This window comes from Phalangium opilio, unplaced genomic scaffold, assembly GCF_054372755.1.
Source record: "Phalangium opilio isolate 3A_F unplaced genomic scaffold, DU_Popi_V2 ptg000017l_1, whole genome shotgun sequence".
Lineage (NCBI taxonomy): Eukaryota > Metazoa > Arthropoda > Arachnida > Opiliones > Phalangiidae > Phalangium > Phalangium opilio.
In genome coordinates this window covers 12,135,301-12,158,637 of record NW_028324151.1, presented here as the reverse complement: position 1 = coordinate 12,158,637, position 23,337 = coordinate 12,135,301, and the positions used below count along the sequence as shown (strand labels likewise).

Sequence of the window (23,337 nt, the reverse complement as noted above, 5' to 3'; positions counted from 1 at the left end):
CCATGATTTCCGCCTGGAAAACGCTGGCATAGTTGCCAAGGCTCTCGTTAAAAACAAACTTCTTGGTCAAGCAGTAGACCCCGGCACCAACTCCAGAGTCCGTCTTAGAGCCGTCCGTGAACCAGACGGACTCCCCCCCAGTCTCGAGGACTGGAGTTGTCTCCCAATCAGCACGACTGGGAAAGTGCACGCTGAAGGGCTTGTCGAACTGGTATGATATAACAGATTTATCTGAGACCATCACGAGTGATGGCACAGTACTGCTGTACTCACTGAAAAGCTTGGTGTGACTGAAGTCCCAATGCTTGGGCTTCCTCCAGCCGAGGTTGTTGAGCCTACAGGCTCCCATAATAGCTTCCTCCTCAATAAAGCGGTGAAGAGGAAGCATATTGAGAAGGATTTCCAGAGAAGCTGTGGGGGCTGTTCTCATGGACCCCGTGATACCGATGCACGCCAGCCTTTGAAGCTTGCGTAGTTCATCTTGGGCTGTTTTAAGGCGAACCCTGGGCCACCAGACAAGAGCTCCATAGGAAACCACTGGCCTGATGATCCTGGTATAAATCCAGTTTACAGCGCTAGGGCTTAAGCCCCAGGACTTGCTGACTGAACTTCTTAAACGCCAAAATAAAATTTCGGCCTTCTTGATACTCAGATCAAGGTGGGACTTCCAAGTAAGCTTGGCATCGAAAGTCACGCCAAGGTATTTGACCTCGGAGGACTTCTTTAAAACCTGTCCAAAGAAGGAAATATCGTTGAATAGGTCATTAGTCCTTTTCCGAGTAAACGGTACAAGGACAGTCTTGTTGGGATTGACGGTTAGGTTAACACCCCTACACCAATCCTCAACATCATGCAAGACAGATTTCATCAGTGCAGCGATAGTTGTAGGGAACCTCCCTGTAACAATCACTGCGATGTCATCCGCATAGCCAAAACAGTGACATTCCCTCTCCCCGAGTCGACCCAGCAGCTCATCCACCACCAGGCACCAAAGAAGAGGGGAAAGAACCCCTCCCTGAGGACAGCCACGGTCGGTGGAGGTCTCCAAGGTTTCCCCGAGAAGAGACGCCGTCACCCTGCAATACGTGAGCATGGATTTTATCCAACGACACAAAGTGTCGTCAATACCAAACCGCTCCGCAGCGCGAAGGATGACTTCACTAGAGACCCTATCAAAGGCACCCTCAATATCAAGGAAGATGGCCAAAGACATCTCCTTGAACTCGATGGCCCTGTCAAGGCAGTTCAAAATGCCATGAAGCGCCGTCTCTGTGGACTTGCCTTTCTGATAGGCAAACTGAAAAGTGGACAGGGGTGTGTGGGATAGAACACCATCCCGTAGATACCTGTCCACCAATTTCTCTAAAGTCTTTAGGAAGAAAGAGGTAAGACAGATAGGTCTGAATGCCTTAGCCTCAAGATAGCTCGTCTTCCCAGGTTTGGAAATAAAGATAACCTTCGAGCGCTTCCAGAAATCTGGAATATGCGCCAGAGCAATGCAGGCTCTAAATATCCTGCACAGATAAGGGCCAATGGCGTCTATGCCTTCCTGGAGGAGGGCGGGAAAGACGCCATCTGGGCCAGGAGACTTGTAGGGCTGAAACGAGTTTACAGCCCACTGAAGTCTAGAGTATGTAACTACCTTATTGGCGATGCCCCAGTCCGCCCTGTGCGCTCTCCGAAAGTGCACGGGGGGAGCGCTGGTGCCTGTGAGGTCAAAGGCCTTGGAGTCCGGGAAGTGTACCTTAAGCATATGCTTAAGGGTATCAGTGCCTGACTTGGTAAACTCACCATCTGCCACCTTGATGGTGCTGAGCTGGTGAGTGTTATCATGAGCCAGGATCTTCATGATTTTGGCAGTAGCGGGGGCATCAGAGATGCTACCGCAAAAGTCCCTCCAGGAGTTCCTCTTGGCCTCCCGGATGGCTTTATTATACTTATTGAGGGTCTGTCTATAAATAGTCCAGTCCCCAGTCCTCTTAGCCCTATTAAAGAGTTTCCGAGTGAGCTTGCGAAGCTTGCCAAGTTCCGTATTCCACCAAGGAACGAGCCTTGGCCGGCTGGCAAGCTTCGCTGGACAGTTGTGGTGGTAGGAATCGATAATGGCTTGTTGCATGAGATCAACTGCCGAATCAAATTCCAGCACCGAGGAAAGCTTTGGAGCATTACCTCTGAGAAGGAGGCGAAGTTCCTCCCTGTAGCCGGACCAGTCGGTCCGACGGGGGTTACGCAGTTCCGTCTTAACCGAAGTTGACTTGACCGCAACCGAGAAGCAGATGTGCCTATGATCCGAAAGAGACGGTTCATTAGACACATGCCAGTTGGAAACCGACAGACTGATATTGTCTGTGGCCAGGGTGACATCAATGACCTCTTTTCTGTTAGAAGTATCGAAGGTTGGCTCATTGTGCCTGTTGAGAATATTCAGGTTCGTACCGACCAGATATTCAAGCAACGTCTGTTGCAGTCACTGCTGCCCCACGTGACATGGTGGGCATTGGCATCACAGCCCAAAATGAGCCTGTCCCCCTGCCTCTCACAGCGGTCGACAAGAGCGACAACCTCCTGTGGTGGAGGGGAACCCGGGCATCATGGGTTGGTGGTTCGAGCCCACCCGGGAGAGGTGTTGTGGGGTCTCAGATGTAGCGTAAAAAGTCAAAACTTTTCCACAATTCGTGACAACCATTACATTTCTAAGCTTGCGTGGCTAAATGTTTAGCGCGTTCGGCTGTTAACCAATAGGTTGGTGGTTCGAGCCCACCCGGGAGCGGTGTTAAGGGATCTTAAATGTAACGTAAAAAGTCAGAGTTTTTCCACAATACCTGACGAATATTTAATTGTTGGGCTTCCGTGGCGCAATGGTTAGCGCGTTCGGTTGTTAACCGAAAGGTTGGTGGTTCGAGCGCACCCTGGAGCGGTGTTGTGTAGTCTCAAATGTAACGTAAAAAGAAAAGTTTTTCCACAATACCTGACGAACATTTAATTTTTGGGCTTCCGTGGCGCAATGGTTAGCGCGTTCAGCTGTTAACCAAAAGGTTGGTGGTTCGAGCCCACCCGGGAGAGGTGTTGTGGGGTCTCAGATGTAGCGTGAAAAGTCATAACTTTTCCACAATACCTGACAACCATTTAATTTCTGAGCTTCCGTGGCTCAATGGTTAGCGCGTTCGGCTGTTAACCAACAGGTTGGTTGTTCAAGCCCACCCGGGAGCGGTGTTAAGGGATCTCAAATGTAACGTTAAAAGTCAGAGTTTTTCCACAATACCTGACGAACATTTAATTTTTGGGCTTCCGTGGCTCAATGGTTAGCGCGTTCGGCTGTTAACCAATAAGTTGGTGGTTCGAGCCCACCCGGGAGCGGTGTTATGGGATCTCAAATGTAACGTAAAAAGTCAGAGTTTTTCTACAATACCTGACGAACATTTAATTTTTGGGCTTCCGTGGCGCAATGGTTAGCGCGTTCGGCTGTTAACCAATAAGTTGGTGGTTCGAGCCCACCCGGGAGCGGTGTTATGGGATCTCAAATGTAACGTAAAAAGTCAGAGTTTTTCTACAATACCTGACGAACATTTAATTTTTGGGCTTCCGTGGCGCAATGGTTAGCGCGTTCAGCTGTTAACCGAAAGGTTGGTGGTTCGAGCCCACCCGGGAGAGGTGACGTGGGGTCTCAGATGTAGCGTAAAAAGTCAAAACTTTTCCACAATACGTGACAACCATTTAATTTCTGAGCTTCCGTGGCTCAATGGTTAGCGCGTTCGGCTGTTAACCAATAGGTTGGTGGTTCGAGCCCACCCGGGAGAGGTGACGTGGGGTCTCAGATGTAGCGTGAAAAGTCATAACTTTTCCCCTATACGTGACAACCATTTAATTTCTGAGGTCCCGTGGCTCAATGGTTGTCGCGTTCGGCTGTTAACCAATAGGTTGGTGGTTCGAGCCCACCCGGGAGAGGTGACGTGGGGTCTCAGATGTAGCGTAAAAAGTCAAAACTTTTCCACAATACGTGACAACCATTTAATTTCTGAGCTTCCGTGGCTCAATAGTTAGCGCGTTCGGCTGTTAACCAATAGGTTCGTGGTTCGAGCCTACCCGGGAGCGGTGTTAAGGGATCTTAAATGTAACGTAAAAAGTTAGAGTTTTTCCACAATACCTGACGAACATTTAATTTTTGGGCTTCCGTGAAGCAATGGTTAGCGCATTCGGTTGTTAACCGAAAGGTTGGTGGTTCGAGCGCACCCGGGAGCGGTGTTGTGTAGTCTCAAATGTAACGTAAAAAGAAAAGTTTTCCACAATACCTGACGAACATTTAATTTTTGGGCTTCCGTGGCGCAATGGTTAGCGCGTTCAGCTGTTAACCGAAAGGTTGGTGGTTCGAGCCCACCCGGGAGAGGTGTTGTGGGGTCTCAGATGTAGCGTGAAAAGTCATAACTTTTCCACAATACCTGACAACCATTTAATTTCTGAGCTTCCGTGGCTCAATGGTTAGCGCGTTCGGCTGTTAACCAACAGGTTGGTTGTTCAAGCCCACCCGGGAGCGGTGTTAAGGGATCTCAAATGTAACGTTAAAAGTCAGAGTTTTTCCACAATACCTGACGAACATTTAATTTTTGGGCTTCCGTGACGCAATGGTTAGCGCGTTCAGCTGTTAACCGAAAGGTTGGTGGTTCGAGCCCACCCGGGAGAGGTGTTGTGGGGTCTCAGATGTAGCGTAAAAAGTCAAAACTTTTCCACAATACGTGACAACCATTAAATTTCTAAGCTTGCGTGGCTAAATGTTTAGCGCGTTCGGCTGTTAACCAATAGGTTGGTGGTTCGAGCCCACCCGGGAGCGGTGTTAAGGGATCTTAAATGTAACGTAAAAAGTCAGAGTTTTTCCACAATACCTGACGAACATTTAATTTTTGGGCTTCCGTGAAGCAATGGTTAGCGCGTTCGGTTGTTAACCGAAAGGTTGGTGGTTCGAGCGCACCCGGGAGCGGTGTTGTGTAGTCTCAAATGTAACGTAAAAAGAAAAGTTTTCCACAATACCTGACGAACATTAAATTTTTGGGCTTCCGTGGCGCAATGGTTAGCGCGTTCAGCTGTTAACCGAAAGGTTGGTGGTTCGAGCCCACCCGGGAGAGGTGTTGTGGGGTCTCAGATGTAGCGTGAAAAGTCATAACTTTTCCACAATACCTGACAACCATTTAATTTCTGAGCTTCCGTGGCTCAATGGTTAGCGCGTTCGGCTGTTAACCAACAGGTTGGTTGTTCAAGCCCACCCGGGAGCGGTGTTAAGGGATCTCAAATGTAACGTAAAAAGTCAGAGTTTTTCCACAATACCTGACGAACATTTAATTTTTGGGCTTCCGTGACGCAATGGTTAGCGCGTTCAGCTGTTAACCGAAAGGTTGGTGGTTCGAGGCCACCCGGGAGAGGTGTTGTGGGGTCTCAGATGTAGCGTATAAAGTCAAAACTTTTCCACAATACGTGACAACCATTAAATTTCTAAGCTTGCGTGGCTAAATGTTTAGCGCGTTCGGCTGTTAACCAATAGGTTGGTGGTTCGAGCCCACCCGGGAGCGGTGTTAAGGGATCTTAAATGTAACGTAAAAAGTCAGAGTTTTTCCACAATACCTGACGAACATTTAATTTTTGGGCTTCCGTGAAGCAATGGTTAGCGCGTTCGGTTGTTAACCGAAAGGTTGGTGGTTCGAGCGCACCCGGGAGCGGTGTTGTGTAGTCTCAAATGTAACGTAAAAAGAAAAGTTTTCCACAATACCTGACGAACATTAAATTTTTGGGCTTCCGTGGCGCAATGGTTAGCGCGTTCAGCTGTTAACCGAAAGGTTGGTGGTTCGAGCCCACCCGGGAGAGGTGTTGTGGGGTCTCAGATGTAGCGTGAAAAGTCATAACTTTTCCACAATACCTGACAACCATTTAATTTCTGAGCTTCCGTGGCTCAATGGTAAGCGCGTTCGGCTGTTAACCAACAGGTTGGTTGTTCAAGCCCACCCGGGAGCGGTGTTAAGGGATCTCAAATGTAACGTAAAAAGTCAGAGTTTTTCCACAATACCTGACGAACATTTAATTTTTGGGCTTCCGTGACGCAATGGTTAGCGCGTTCAGCTGTTGACCGAAAGGTTGGTGGTTCGAGCCCACCCGGGAGAGGTGTTGTGGGGTCTCAGATGTAGCGTAAAAAGTCAAAACGTTTCCACAATACGTGACAACCATTAAATTTCTAAGCTTGCGTGGCTAAATGTTTAGCGCGTTCGGCTGTTAACCAATAGGTTGGTGGTTCGAGCCCACCCGGGAGCGGTGTTAAGGGATCTTAAATGTAGCGTAAAAAGTCAGAGTTTTTCCACAATACCTGACGAATATTTAATTGTTGGGCTTCCGTGGCGCAATGGTTAGCGCGTTCGGTTGTTAACCGAAAGGTTGGTGGTTCGAGCGCACCCTGGAGCGGTGTTGTGTAGTCTCAAATGTAACGTAAAAAGAAAAGTTTTTCCACAATACCTGACGAACATTTAATTTTTGGGCTTCCGTGGCGCAATGGTTAGCGCGTTCAGCTGTTAACCGAAAGGTTGGTGGTTCGAGCCCACCCGGGAGAGGTGACGTGGGGTCTCAGATGTAGCGTAAAAAGTCAAAACTTTTCCACAATACGTGACAAACATTTAATTTCTGAGCTTCCGTGGCTCAATGGTTAGCGCTTTCGGCTGTTAACCAATAGGTTGGTGGTTCGAGCCCACCCGGGAGCGGTGTTAAGGGACCTCAAATGTAACGTAAAAAGTCAGAGTTTTTCCACAATACCTGACGAACATTTAATTTTTGGGCTTCCGTGGCGCAATGGTTAGCGCGTTCAGCTGTTAACCGAAAGGTTGGTGGTTCGAGCCCACCCGGGAGAGGTGTTATGGGATCTCGAATGTAACGTAAAAAGTCAGATTTTTTCCACAATACCTGACGAACATTTAATTTTTGGGCTTCCGTGGCACAATGTTAGCGCGTTCAGCTGTTAACCGAAAGGTTGGTGTTTCGAGCCCACCCGGGAGAGGTGTTGTGGGGTCTCAGATGTAGCGTGAAAAGTCATAACTTTTCCACAATACATGACAACCATTTAATTTCTGATCTCCGGTGGCTCAATGGTTATCGCGTTCGGCTGTTAACCAATAGTTTGGTGGTTCGAGCCCACCCGGGAGCGGTGTTGTGGGATCTCAAATGTAACGTAAAAAGCCAAAGTTTTTCCACAATACCTGACGAACATTTAATTTTTGGGCTTCCGTGGCGCAATGGTTAGCGCGTTCAGCTGTTAACCGAAAGGTTGGTGGTTCGAGCCCACCCGGGAGAGGTGTTATGGGATCTCGAATGTAACGTAAAAAGTCAGATTTTTTCCACAATACCTGACGAACATTTAATTTTTGGGCTTCCGTGGCACAATGTTAGCGCGTTCAGCTGTTAACCGAAAGGTTGGTGTTTCGAGCCCACCCGGGAGAGGTGTTGTGGGGTCTCAGATGTAGCGTGAAAAGTCATAACTTTTCCACAATACATGACAACCATTTAATTTCTGATCACCGGTGGCTCAATGGTTATCGCGTTCGGCTGTTAACCAATAGTTTGGTGGTTCGAGCCCACCCGGGAGCGGTGTTGTGGGATCTCAAATGTAACGTAAAAAGCCAAAGTTTTCCACAATACCTGACGACCATCTAATTTTTGGGCTTCCGTGGCGCAATGGTAAGCGCGTTCGGCTGTTAACCAATAGGTTGGTGGTTAGAGCCCACCCGGGAGAGGTGTAGTGGGGTCTCAGATGTAGCGTGAAAAGTCATAACTTTTCCACAATACCTGACAACCATTTATTTTCTGAGCTTCCGTGGCTCAATGGTTAGCGCGTTCGGCTGTTAACCAATAGGTTGGTTGTTCGAGCCCACCCGGGAGCGGTGTTATGGGATCTCAAATGTAACGTAGAAAGTCAGAGTTTTTCCACAATACCTGACGAACATTTAAATTTTGGGCTTCCGTGGCGCAATGGTTAGCGCGTTCAGTTGTTAACCGAAAGGTTGGTGGTTCGAGCCCACCCGGGAGAGGTGTTGTGGGGTCTCAGATGTAGCGTGAAAAGTCATAACTTTTCCACAATACCTGACGACCATTTTTATTTTTGGGCTTCCGTGGCGCAATGGTTAGCACGTTCGGCTGTTAACCGAAAGGTTGGTGGTTCGAGCCCACCCGGGAGCGGTGTTGTGTAGTCTCAAAGGTTACGTAAAAAGAAAAGTTTTTCCACAATACCTGACGACCATTTATTTTTTGGGCTTCCTTGGCGCAATGGTTAGCTTGTTCGGCTGTTAACCGAAAGGTTGGTGGTTCGAGCCCACCCGAGAGAGGTGTTGTGGGGTCTCAGATGTAGCGTAAAAAGTCAAAACTTTTCCACAATACGTGACAAACATTTATTTTCTGAGCTTCCGTGGCTCAATGGTTAGCGCGATCGGCTGTTAACCAATAAGTTGGTGGTTCGAGCCCACCCGGGAGAGGTGTTATGGGATCTCGAATGTAACGTAAAAAGTCAGATTTTTTCCACAATACCTGACGAACATTTAATTTTTGGGCTTCCGTGGCACAATGTTAGCGCGTTCAGCTGTTAACCGAAAGGTTGGTGTTTCGAGCCCACCCGGGAGAGGTGTTGTGGGGTCTCAGATGTAGCGTGAAAAGTCATAACTTTTCCACAATACATGACAACCATTTAATTTCTGATCTCCGGTGGCTCAATGGTTATCGCGTTCGGCTGTTAACCAATAGTTTGGTGGTTCGAGCCCACCCGGGAGCGGTGTTGTGGGATCTCAAATGTAACGTAAAAAGCCAAAGTTTTTCCACAATACCTGACGACCATCTAATTTTTGGGCTTCCGTGGCGCAATGGTAAGCGCGTTCGGCTGTTAACCAATAGGTTGGTGGTTAGAGCCCACCCGGGAGAGGTGTAGTGGGGTCTCAGATGTAGCGTGAAAAGTCATAACTTTTCCACAATACCTGACAACCATTTATTTTCTGAGCTTCCGTGGCTCAATGGTTAGCGCGTTCGGCTGTTAACCAATAGGTTGGTTGTTCGAGCCCACCCTTGAGCGGTGTTATGGGATCTCAAATGTAACGTAGAAAGTCAGAGTTTTTCCACAATACCTGACGAACATTTAATTTTTGGGCTTCCGTGACGCAATGGTTAGCGCGTTCAGCTGTTAACCGAAAGGTTGGTGGTTCGAGCCCACCCGGGAGAGGTGTTGTGGGGTCTCAGATGTAGCGTGAAAAGTCATAACTTTTCCACAATACCTGACGACCATTTTTATTTTTGGGCTTCCGTGGCGCAATGGTTAGCACGTTCGGCTGTTAACCGAAAGGTTGGTGGTTCGAGCCCACCCGGGAGCGGTGTTGTGTAGTCTCAAAGGTTACGTAAAAAGAAAAGTTTTTCCACAATACCTGACGACCATTTATTTTTTGGGCTTCCTTGGCGCAATGGTTAGCTTGTTCGGCTGTTAACCGAAAGGTTGGTGGTTCGAGCCCACCCGAGAGAGGTGTTGTGGGGTCTCAGATGTAGCGTAAAAAGTCAAAACTTTTCCACAATACGTGACAAACATTTATTTTCTGAGCTTCCGTGGCTCAATGGTTAGCGCGATCGGCTGTTAACCAATAAGTTGGTGGTTCGAGCCCACCCGGGAGAGGTGTTATGGGATCTCGAATGTAACGTAAAAAGTCAGATTTTTTCCACAATACCTGACGAACATTTAATTTTTGGGCTTCCGTGGCACAATGTTAGCGCGTTCAGCTGTTAACCGAAAGGTTGGTGTTTCGAGCCCACCCGGGAGAGGTGTTGTGGGGTCTCAGATGTAGCGTGAAAAGTCATAACTTTTCCACAATACATGACAACCATTTAATTTCTGAGCTTCCGTGGCTCAATGGTTAGCGCGTTCGGCTGTTAACCAATAGGTTGGTGGTTCGAGCCCACCCGGGAGAGGTGTTGTGGGGTCTCAGATGTAGCGTAAAAAGTCAAAACTTTTCCACAATACGTGACAACCATTAAATTTCTAAGCTTGCGTGGCTAAATGTTTAGCGCGTTCGGCTGTTAACCAATAGGTTGGTGGTTAGAGCCCACCCGGGAGCGGTGTTAAGGGATCTTAAATGTAACGTAAAAAGTCAGAGTTTTTCCACAATACCTGACGAACATTTAATTTTTGGGCTTCCGTGGCGCAATGGTTAGCGCGTTCAGCTGTTAACCGAAAGGTTGGTGGTTCGAGCCCACCCGGGAGAGGTGACGTGGGGTCTCAGATGTAGCGTAAAAAGTCAAAACTTTTCCACAATACGTGACAACCATTTAATTTCTGAGCTTCCGTGGCTCAATGGTTAGCGCGTTCGGCTGTTAACCAATAGGTTGATGGTTCGAGCCCACCCGGGAGAGGTGACGTGGGGTCTCAGATGTAGCGTGAAAAGTCATAACTTTTCCACAATACCTGACAACCATTTAATTTCTGAGCTTCCGTGGCTCAATGGTTAGCGCGTTCGGCTGTTAACCAATAGGTTGGTGGTTCGAGCCCACCCGGGAGCGGTGTTAAGGGACCTCAAATGTAACGTAAAAAGTCAGAGTTTTTCCACAATACCTGACGAACATTTGATTTTTGGGCTTCCGTGGCGCAATGGTAAGCGCGTTCAGCTGTTAACCGAAAGGTTGGTGGTTCGAGCCCACCCGGGAGAGGTGTTGTGGGGTCTCAGATGTAGCGTGAAAAGTCATAACTTTTCCACAATACCTGACGACCATTTTTATTTTTGGGCTTCCGTGGCGCAATGGTTAGCACGTTCGGCTGTTAACCGAAAGGTTGGTGGTTCGAGCCCACCCGGGAGCGGTGTTGTGTAGTCTCAAAGGTTACGTAAAAAGAAAAGTTTTTCCACAATACCTGACGACCATTTATTTTTTGGGCTTCCTTGGCGCAATGGTTAGCTTGTTCGGCTGTTAACCGAAAGGTTGGTGGTTCGAGCCCACCCGAGAGAGGTGTTGTGGGGTCTCAGATGTAGCGTAAAAAGTCAAAACATTTCCACAATACGTGACAAACATTTATTTTCTGAGCTTCCGTGGCTCAATGGTTAGCGCGATCGGCTGTTAACCAATAAGTTGGTGGTTCGAGCCCACCCGGGAGCGGTGTTATGGGATCTCAAATGTAACGTAAAAAGTCAGAGTTTTTCCACAATACCTGACGAACATATAATTTTTGGGCTTCCGTGGCGCAATGGTTAGCGCGTTCAGCTGTTAACCGAAAGGTTGGTGGTTCGAGCCCACCCGGGAGAGGTGTTGTGGGGTCTCAGATGTAGCGTTTAAAGTCATAACTTTTCCACAATACCTGACAACCATTTAATTTCTGAGCTTCCGTGGCTCAATGGTTAGCGCGTTCGGCTGTTAACCAATAGGTTGGTGGTTCGAGCCCACCCGGGAGAGGTGTTGTGGGGTCTCAGATGTAGCGTAAAAAGTCAAAACTTTTCCACAATACGTGACAACCATTAAATTTCTAAGCTTGCGTGGCTAAATGTTTAGCGCGTTCGGCTGTTAACCAATAGGTTGGTGGTTCGAGCCCACCCGGGAGCGGTGTTAAGGGATCTTAAATGTAACGTAAAAAGTCAGAGTTTTTCCACAATACCTGACGAACATTTAATTTTTGGGCTTCCGTGGCGCAATGGTTAGCGCGTTCAGCTGTTAACCGAAAGGTTGGTGGTTCGAGCCCACCCGGGAGAGGTGACGTGGGGTCTCAGATGTAGCGTGAAAAGTCATAACTTTTCCACAATACCTGACAACCATTTAATTTCTGAGCTTCCGTGGCTCAATGGTTAGCGCGTTCGGCTGTTAACCAATAGGTTGGTGGTTCGAGCCCACCCGGGAGCGGTGTTAAGGGACCTCAAATGTAACGTAAAAAGTCAGAGTTTTTCCACAATACCTGACGAACATTTGATTTTTGGGCTTCCGTGGCGCAATGGTAAGCGCGTTCAGCTGTTAACCGAAAGGTTGGTGGTTCGAGCCCACCCGGGAGAGGTGTTGTGGGGTCTCAGATGTAGCGTGAAAAGTCATAACTTTTCCCCAATACGTGACAACCATTTAATTTCTGAGCTCCCTTGGCTCAATGGTTGTCGCGTTCGGCTGTTAACCAATAGGTTGGTGGTTCGAGCCCACCCGGGAGAGGTGACGTGGGGTCTCAGATGTTACGTAAAAGATGTGGGCTCGAACCACCTACCTTTCGGTTAACAGCTGAACGCGCCAACCATTGCGCCACGGAAGCCCAAAAATTAAACGTTCGTCAGGTATTGTGGAAAAACACTGACTTACTACGTTACATCTGAGACCTCACAAGAACGCTCTTGGATAGGCTCGAACCACCAAACTATCGGTTAAAAGCCGATCGTGCTAACCATTGAGCCACGGAAGCTCTGAAATTAAATGGTCGTCAGGTATTGTGGAAAACTTATGACTTTTTACGCTACATCTGAGACCCCACAACACTTCTCCTGGGTGGGCTCGAACCTCCAAACTTTCGGTTAACAGATGAACGCGATAACCATTGCGCAACGGAAGCCCAAAAATTAAATGGACGTCAGGTATTGTGGAAAAACTTTGACTTTTTACGTTACTTATAAAACTTAACACCAACGTTCCCGGGTGGGCTGGAACCACCAACCTTTCAGTAAACAGATGAACGCGATAACCATTGCGCCCCGGAAGCCCAAAAATTAAATGGACGTCAGGTATTGTGGAAAACTTATGACTTTTTACGCGACATCTGAGACCCCACAACACCTCTCATGGGTGGGCTCGAACCACCGACCTTTCGGTTAACAGCTGAACGCGCCAACCATTGCGCCACGGAAGCCCAAAAATTAAACCTTCGTCAGGTATTGTGGAAAAACACTGACTTGTTACGTTACATCTGAGACCTCACAACAACGCTCTTGGATGGGCTCGAACCACCAAACTATCGGTTAAAAGCCGAACGCGCTAACCATTGAGCCACGGAAGCTCTGAAATTAAATGGTCGTCAGGTATTGTGGAAAAACTTTGACTTTTTACGTAACATCTGAAACCTCACAGCACCGCTCCTGGGTGGGCTCGAACCACCAACCTTTCGGTTAACAGATGAACGCGATAACCATTGCGCAACGGAAGCCCAAAAATTAAATGGTCTTCAGGTATTGTGGAAAAACTTTGACTTTTTACGCTACATCTGAGACCCCACAACACCTCTCCTGGGTGGGCTCGAACCACCAACCTTTCATTTAACAGCTCAACGCGCCAACCATTGCGCCACGGAAGCCCAAAAATTAAACGTTCGTCAGGTACTGTGGAAAAACACTGACTTATTACGTTACATCTGAGATCTCACAACAACGCTCTCGGATGGGCTCGAACCACCAAACTATCGATTAAAAGCCGAACGCGCTAACCATTGAGCCACGGAAGCTCTGAAATTAAATGGTCGTCAGGTATTGTGGAAAAACTTTGACTTTTTACGTAACATCTGAAACCTCACAGCACCGCTCCTGGGTGGGCTCGAACCACCAACCTTTCGGTTAACAGATGAACGCGATAACCATTGCGCAACGGAAGCCCAAAAATTAAATGGTCTTCAGGTATTGTGGAAAAACTTTGACTTTTTAAGTTACTTATAAAACTTAACACCAACGTTCCCGGGCGGGCTGGAACCACCAACCTTTCGGTAAGCAGATGAACGCGATAACCATTGCGCCTCGGAAGCCCAAAAATTAAATGGACGTCAGGTATTGTGGAAAAACTTTGACCTTTTACGTCACATCTGAGACCTCACAACACCGCTCCCGGGTGGGCACGAACCACCAACCTTTCGGTTAACAGCGGAACGCGCTAACCATTTAGCCACGGAAGCTCAGAAATTAAACCTTCGTCAGGTATTGTGGAAAAACACTGACTTATTACGTTACATCTGAGACCTCACAACAACGCTCTTGGATGGGCTCGAACCACCAAACTACCGGTTAAAAGCCGAACGCGCTAACCATTGAGCCACGGAAGCTCTGAAATTAAATGGTCGTCAGGTATTGTGGAAAAACTTTGACTTTTTACGTAACATCTGAAACCTCACAGCACCTCTCCTGGGTGGGCTCGAACCACCAACCTTTCGGTTAACAGATGAACGCGATAACCATTGCGCAACGGAAGCCCAAAAATTAAATGGTCTTCAGGTATTGTGGAAAAACTTTGACTTTTTAAGTTACTTATAAAACTTAACACCAACGTTCCCGGGCGGGCTGGAACCACCAACCTTTCGGTAAGCAGATGAACGCGATAACCATTGCGCCACGGAAGCCCAAAAATTAAACGTTCGTCAGGTACTGTGGAAAAACACTGACTTATTACGTTACATCTGAGATCTCACAACAACGCTCTTGGATGGGCTCGAACCACCAAACTATCGATTAAAAGCCGAACGCGCTAACCATTGAGCCACGGAAGCTCTGAAATTAAATGGTCGTCAGGTATTGTGGAAAAACTTTGACTTTTTACGTAACATCTGAAACCTCACAGCACCGCTCCTGGGTGGGCTCGAACCACCAACCTTTCGGTTAACAGATGAACGCGATAACCATTGCGCAACGGAAGCCCAAAAATTAAATGGTCTTCAGGTATTGTGGAAAAACTTTGACTTTTTACGTAACATCTGAAACCTCACAGCACCGCTCCGGGGTGGGTTCGAACCACCAACCTTTCGGTTAACAGATGAACGCGACAACCATTGCGCAACGGAAGCCCAAAAATTAAATGGTCTTCAGGTATTGTGGAAAAACTTTGACTTTTTACGTTACTTATAAAACTTAACACCAACGTTCCCGGGTGGGCTGGAACCACCAACCTTTCAGTAAACAGATGAACGCGATAACCATTGCGCCCCGGAAGCCCAAAAATTAAATGGACGTCAGGTATTGTGGAAAACTTATGACTTTTTACGCTACATCTGAGACCCCACAACACCTCTCATGGGTGGGCTCGAACCACCAACCTTTCGGTTAACAGCTGAACGCGCCAACCATTGCGCCACGGAAGCCCAAAAATTAAACCTTCGTCAGGTATTGTGGAAAAACACTGACTTACTACGTTACATCTGAGACCTCACAACAACGCTCTTGGATAGGGTCGAACCACCAAACTATCGGTTAAAAGCCGAACGTGCTAACCATTGAGCCACGGAAGCTCTGAAATTAAATGGTCGTCAGGTATTGTGGAAAACTTATGAATTTTACGCTACATCTGAGACCCCACAACACCTCTCCTGGGTGGGCTCGAACCACCAACCTTTCGGTTAACAGATGAACGCGATAACCATTGCGCAACGGAAGCCCAAAAATTAAATGGTCTTCAGGTATTGTGGAAAAACTTTGACTTTTTAAGTTACTTATAAAACTTAACACCAACGTTCCCGGGCGGGCTGGAACCACCAACCTTTCGGTAAGCAGATGAACGCGATAACCATTGCGCCTCGGAAGCCCAAAAATTAAATGGACGTCAGGTATTGTGGAAAAACTTTGACCTTTTACGTCACATCTGAGACCTCACAACACCGCTCCCGGGTGGGCACGAACCACCAACCTTTCGGTTAACAGCGGAACGCGCTAACCATTTAGCCACGGAAGCTCAGAAATTAAACCTTTGTCAGGTATTGTGGAAAAACACTGACTTATTACGTTACATCTGAGACCTCACAACAACGCTCTTGGATGGGCTCGAACCACCAAACTACCGGTTAAAAGCCGAACGCGCTAACCATTGAGCCACCGAAGCTCTGAAATTAAATGGTCGTCAGGTATTGTGGAAAAACTTTGACTTTTTACGTAACATCTGAAACCTCACAGCACCTCTCCTGGGTGGGCTCGAACCACCAACCTTTCGGTTAACAGATGAACGCGATAACCATTGCGCAACGGAAGCCCAAAAATTAAATGGTCTTCAGGTATTGTGGAAAAACTTTGACTTTTTAAGTTACTTATAAAACTTAACACCAACGTTCCCGGGCGGGCTGGAACCACCAACCTTTCGGTAAGCAGATGAACGCGATAACCATTGCGCCTCGGAAGCCCAAAAATTAAATGGACGTCAGGTATTGTGGAAAAACTTTGACCTTTTACGTCACATCTGAGACCTCACAACACCGCTCCCGGGTGGGCACGAACCACCAACCTTTCGGTTAACAGCGGAACGCGCTAACCATTTAGCCACGGAAGCTCAGAAATTAAACCTTCGTCAGGTATTGTGGAAAAACACTGACTTATTACGTTACATCTGAGACCTCACAACAACGCTCTTGGATGGGCTCGAACCATCAAACTATCGGTTAAAAGCCGAACGCGCTAACCATTGAGCCACGGAAGCTCTGAAATTAAATGGTCGTCAGGTATTGTGGAAAAACTTTGACTTTTTACGTAACATCTGAAACCTCACAGCACCGCTCCTGGGTGGGCTCGAACCACCAACCTTTCGGTTAACAGATGAACGCGATAACCATTGCGCAACGGAAGCCCAAAAATTAAATGGTCTTCAGGTATTGTGGAAAAACTTTGACTTTTTAAGTTACTTATAAAACTTAACACCAACGTTCCCGGGCGGGCTGGAACCACCAACCTTTCGGTAAGCAGATGAACGCGATAACCATTGCGCCTCGGAAGCCCAAAAATTAAATGGACGTCAGGTATTGTGGAAAAACTTTGACCTTTTACGTCACATCTGAGACCTCACAACACCGCTCCCGGGTGGGCACGAACCACCAACCTTTCGGTTAACAGCGGAACGCGCTAACCATTTAGCCACGGAAGCTCAGAAATTAAACCTTCGTCAGGTATTGTGGAAAAACACTGACTTATTACGTTACATCTGAGACCTCACAACAACGCTCTTGGATGGGCTCGAACCACCAAACTACCGGTTAAAAGCCGAACGCGCTAACCATTGAGCCACGGAAGCTCTGAAATTAAATGGTCGTCAGGTATTGTGGAAAAACTTTGACTTTTTACGTAACATCTGAAACCTCACAGCACCTCTCCTGGGTGGGCTCGAACCACCAACCTTTCGGTTAACAGATGAACGCGATAACCATTGCGCAACGGAAGCCCAAAAATTAAATGGTCTTCAGGTATTGTGGAAAAACTTTGACTTTTTAAGTTACTTATAAAACTTAACACCAACGTTCCCGGGCGGGCTGGAACCACCAACCTTTCGGTAAGCAGATGAACGCGATAACCATTGCGCCTCGGAAGCCCAAAAATTAAATGGACGTCAGGTATTGTGGAAAAACTTTGACCTTTTACGTCACATCTGAGACCTCACAACACCGCTCCCGGGTGGGCACGAACCACCAACCTTTCGGTTAACAGCGGAACGCGCTAACCATTTAGCCACGGAAGCTCAGAAATTAAACCTTCGTCAGGTATTGTGGAAAAACACTGACTTATTACGTTACATCTGAGACCTCACAACAACGCTCTTGGATGGGCTCGAACCACCAAACTATCGGTTAAAAGCCGAACGCGCTAACCATTGAGCCACGGAAGCTCTGAAATTAAATGGTCGTCAGGTATTGTGGAAAAACTTTGACTTTTTACGTAACATCTGAGACCCCACAACACCTCTCCTGGGTGGGCTCGAACCACCAACCTTTCATTTAACAGCTGAACGCGCCAACCATTGCGCCACGGAAGCCCAAAAATTAAACGTTCGTCAGGTACTGTGGAAAAACACTGACTTATTACGTTACATCTGAGATCTCACAACAACGCTCTCGGATGGGCTCGAACCACCAAACTATCGGTTAAAAGCCGAACGCGCTAACCATTGAGCCACGGAAGCTCTGAAATTAAATGGTCGTCAGGTATTGTGGAAAAACTTTGACTTTTTACGTAACATCTGAAACCTCACAGCACCGCTCCTGGGTGGGCTCGAACCACCAACCTTTCGGTTAACAGATGAACGCGATAACCATTGCGCAACGGAAGCCCAAAAATTAAATGGTCTTCAGGTATTGTGGAGAAACTTTGACTTTTTACGTAACATCTGAAACCTCACAGCACCGCTCCGGGGTGGGTTCGAACCACCAACCTTTCGGTTAACAGATGAACGCGACAACCATTGCGCAACGGAAGCCCAAAAATTAAATGGTCTTCAGGTATTGTGGAAAAACTTTGACTTTTTACGTTACTTATAAAACTTAACACCAACGTTCCCGGGTGGGCTGGAACCACCAACCTTTCAGTAAACAGATGAACGCGATAACCATTGCGCCCCGGAAGCCCAAAAATTAAATGGACGTCAGGTATTGTGGAAAACTTATGACTTTTTACGCGACATCTGAGACCCCACAACACCTCTCATGGGTGGGCTCGAACCACCAACCTTTCGGTTAACAGCTGAACGCGCCAACCATTGCGCCACGGAAGCCCAAAAATTAAACCTTCGTCAGGTATTGTGGAAAAACACTGACTTACTACGTTACATCTGAGACCTCACAACAACGCTCTTGGATAGGGTCGAACCACCAAACTATCGGTTAAAAGCCGAACGTGCTAACCATTGAGCCACGGAAGCTCTGAAATTAAATGGTCGTCAGGTATTGTGGAAAACTTATGACTTTTACGCTACATCTGAGACCCCACAACACCTCTCCTGGGTGGGCTCGAACCACCAACCTTTCGGTTAACAGATGAACGCGATAACCATTGCGCAACGGAAGCCCAAAAGTTAAATGGTCTTCAGGTATTGTGGAAAAACTTTGACTTTTTAAGTTACTTATAAAACTTAACACCAACGTTCCCGGGCGGGCTGGAACCACCAACCTTTCGGTAAGCAGATGAACGCGATAACCATTGCGCCTCGGAAGCCCAAAAATTAAATGGACGTCAGGTATTGTGGAAAAACTTTGACCTTTTACGTCACATCTGAGACCTCACAACACCGCTCCCGGGTGGGCACGAACCACCAACCTTTCGGTTATCAGCGGAACGCGCTAACCATTTAGCCACGGAAGCTCAGAAATTAAACCTTCGTCAGGTATTGTGGAAAAACACTGACTTATTACGTTACATCTGAGACCTCACAACAACGCTCTTGGATGGGCTCGAACCACCAAACTACCGGTTAAAAGCCGAACGCGCTAACCATTGAGCCACGGAAGCTCTGAAATTAAATGGTCGTCAGGTATTGTGGAAAAACTTTGACTTTTTACGTAACATCTGAAACCTCACAGCACCTCTCCTGGGTGGGCTCGAACCACCAACCTTTCGGTTAACAGATGAACGCGATAACCATTGCGCAACGGAAGCCCAAAAATTAAATGGTCTTCAGGTATTGTGGAAAAACTTTGACTTTTTAAGTTACTTATAAAACTTAACACCAACGTTCCCGGGCGGGCTGGAACCACCAACCTTTCGGTAAGCAGATGAACGCGATAACCATTGCGCCTCGGAAGCCCAAAAATTAAATGGACGTCAGGTATTGTGGAAAAACTTTGACCTTTTACATCACATCTGAGACCTCACAACACCGCTTCCGGGTGGGCACGAACCACCAACCTTTCGGTTAACAGCGGAACGCGCTAACCATTTAGCCACGGAAGCTCAGAAATTCAATGGTCGTCAGGTATTGTGGAAAAACTTTGACTTTTTACGTAACATCTGAAACCTCACAGCACCGCTCCTGGGTGGGCTCGAACCACCAACCTTTCGGTTAACAGATGAACGCGATAACCATTGCGCAACGGAAGCCCAAAAATTAAATGGTCTTCAGGTATTGTGGAAAAACTTTGACTTTTTACGTAACATCTGAAACCTCACAGCACCGCTCCGGGGTGGGTTCGAACCACCAACCTTTCGGTTAACAGATGAACGCGACAACCATTGCGCAACGGAAGCCCAAAAATTAAATGGTCTTCAGGTATTGTGGAAAAACTTTGACTTTTTACGTTACTTATAAAACTTAACACCAACGTTCCCGGGTGGGCTGGAACCACCAACCTTTCAGTAAACAGATGAACGCGATAACCATTGCGCCCCGGAAGCCCAAAAATTAAATGGACGTCAGGTATTGTGGAAAACTTATGACTTTTTACGCGACATCTGAGACCCCACAACACCTCTCATGGGTGGGCTCGAACCACCAACCTTTCGGTTAACAGCTGAACGCGCCAACCATTGCGCCACGGAAGCCCAAAAATTAAACCTTCGTCAGGTATTGTGGAAAAACACTGACTTACTACGTTACATCTGAGACCTCACAACAACGCTCTTGGATAGGGTCGAACCACCAAACTATCGGTTAAAAGCCGAACGTGCTAACCATTGAGCCACGGAAGCTCTGAAATTAAATGGTCGTCAGGTATTGTGGAAAACTTATGACTTTTACGCTACATCTGAGACCCCACAACACCTCTCCTGGGTGGGCTCGAACCACCAACCTTTCGGTTAACAGATGAACGCGATAACCATTGCGCAACGGAAGCCCAAAAATTAAATGGTCTTCAGGTATTGTGGAAAAACTTTGACTTTTTAAGTTACTTATAAAACTTAACACCAACGTTCCCGGGCGGGCTGGAACCACCAACCTTTCGGTAAGCAGATGAACGCGATAACCATTGCGCCTCGGAAGCCCAAAAATTAAATGGACGTCAGGTATTGTGGAAAAACTTTGACCTTTTACGTCACATCTGAGACCTCACAACACCGCTCCCGGGTGGGCACGAACCACCAACCTTTCGGTTAACAGCGGAACGCGCTAACCATTTAGCCACGGAAGCTCAGAAATTAAACCTTCGTCAGGTATTGTGGAAAAACACTGACTTATTACGTTACATCTGAGACCTCACAACAACGCTCTTGGATGGGCTCGAACCACCAAACTATCGGTTAAAAGCCGAACGCGCTAACCATTGAGCCACGGAAGCTCTGAAATTAAATGGTCGTCAGGTATTGTGGAAAAACTTTGACTTTTTACGTAACATCTGAAACCTCACAGCACCTCTCCTGGGAGGGCTCGAACCACCAACCTTTCGGTTAACAGATGAACGCGATAACCATTGCGCAACGGAAGCCCAAAAATTAAATGGTCTTCAGGTATTGTGGAAAAACTTTGACTTTTTAAGTTACTTATAAAACTTAACACCAACGTTCCCGGGCGGGCTGGAACCACCAACCTTTCGGTAAGCAGATGAACGCGATAACCATTGCGCCTCGGAAGCCCAAAAATTAAATGGACGTCAGGTATTGTGGAAAAACTTTGACCTTTTACGTCACATCTGAGACCTCACAACACCGCTCCCGGGTGGGCACGAACCACCAACCTTTCGGTTAACAGCGGAACGCGCTAACCATTTAGCCACGGAAGCTCAGAAATTAAACCTTCGTCAGGTATTGTGGAAAAACACTGACTTATTACGTTACATCTGAGACCTCACAACAACGCTCTTGGATGGGCTCGAACCACCAAACTATCGGTTAAAAGCCGAACGCGCTAACCATTGAGCCACGGAAGCTCTGAAATTAAATGGTCGTCAGGTATTGTGGAAAAACTTTGACTTTTTACGTAACATCTGAAACCTCACAGCACCGCTCCTGGGTGGGCTCGAACCACCAACCTTTCGGTTAATAGATGAACGCGATAACCATTGCGCAACGGAAGCCCAAAAATTAAATGGTCTTCAGGTATTGTGGAAAAACTTTGACTTTTTAAGTTACTTATAAAACTTAACACCAACGTTCCCGGGCGGGCTGGAACCACCAACCTTTCGGTAAGCAGATGAACGCGATAACCTTTGCGCCTCGGAAGCCCAAAAATTAAATGGACGTCAGGTATTGTGGAAAAACTTTGACCTTTTACATCACATCTGAGACCTCACAACACCGCTCCCGGGTGGGCACGAACCACCAACCTTTCGGTTAACAGCGGAACGCGCTAACCATTTAGCCACGGAAGCTCAGAAATTCAATGGTTGTCAGGTATTGTGGAAAACTTATGACTTTTTACGCTACATCTGAGACCCCACAACACCTCTCCTGGGTGGGCTCGAACCTCCAAACTTTCGGTTAACAGATGAACGCGATAACCATTGCGCAACGGAAGCCCAAAAGTTAAATGGTCTTCAGGTATTGTGGAAAAACTTTGACTTTTTACGTTACTTATAAAACTTAACACCAACGTTCCCGGGTGGGCTGGAACCACCAACCTTTCAGTAAACAGATGAACGCGATAACCATTGCGCCCCGGAAGCCCAAAAATTAAATGAACGTCAGGTATTGTGGAAAACTTATGACTTTTTACGCGACATCTGAGACCCCACAACACCTCTCATGGGTGGGCTCGAACCACCAACCTTTCGGTTAACAGCTGAACGCGCCAACCATTGCGCCACGGAAGCCCAAAAATTAAACCTTCGTCAGGTATTGTGGAAAAACACTGACTTATTACGTTACATCTGAGACCTCACAACAACGCTCTTGGATGGGCTCGAACCACCAAACTATCGGTTAAAAGCCGAACGCGCTAACCATTGAGCCACGGAAGCTCTGAAATTAAATGGTCGTCAGGTATTGTGGAAAAACTTTGACTTTTTACGTAACATCTGAAACCTCACAGCACCGCTCCTGGGTGGGCTCGAACCACCAACCTTTCGGTTAACAGATGAACGCGATAACCATTGCGCAACGGAAGCCCAAAAATTAAATGGTCTTCAGGTATTGTGGAAAAACTTTGACTTTTTACGTTACTTATAAAACTTAACGCCAACGTTCCCGGGTGGGCTGGAACCACCAACCTTTCAGTAAACAGATGAACGCGATAACCATTGCGCCCCGGAAGCCCAAAAATTAAATGGACGTCAGGTATTGTGGAAAACTTATGACTTTTTACGCGACATCTGAGACCCCACAACACCTCTCATGGGTGGGCTCGAACCACCAACCTTTCGGTTAACAGCTGAACGCGCCAACCATTGCGCCACGGAAGCCCAAAAACTAAACCTTCGTCAGGTATTGTGGAAAAACACTGACTTACTACGTTACATCTGAGACCTCACAACAACGCTCTTGGATAGGGTCGAACCACCAAACTATCGGTTAAAAGCCGAACGTGCTAACCATTGAGCCACGGAAGCTCTGAAATTAAATGGTCGTCAGGTATTGTTGTATACATATAAAAAACCTTTTGGCCTATTCCACTGATAACGAAACGGTATAAAAGAAATCTAACTTGTAAGCCTCGGGGCAGTCTAACGCGAACTCGGAAGCGATGTAAACCATATTTTATTGTACTATACTATTCATTGACCAAGTAATAAATACCAGTATTTTAGTT

At 47.2% G+C, this 23,337-nt stretch overlaps 1 protein-coding gene across 1 annotated transcript; it reads right to left on the bottom strand.

Annotated features, from left to right (window-relative positions):
- Positions 1-634: 634 nt before the first annotated feature.
- LOC149704048 (uncharacterized) lies at positions 635-23,282 on the bottom strand. The gene is made up of 3 exons (XM_089867185.1): positions 23,233-23,282; positions 1,792-2,411; positions 635-730 (listed from the first exon to the last, which is right to left on the bottom strand). The coding sequence occupies exons 1-3, from the start codon at positions 23,280-23,282 to the stop codon at positions 654-656; spliced, it is 747 nt and encodes a 248-aa protein (XP_089723311.1). The 3' UTR covers positions 635-653.
- Positions 23,283-23,337: the final 55 nt, after the last annotated feature.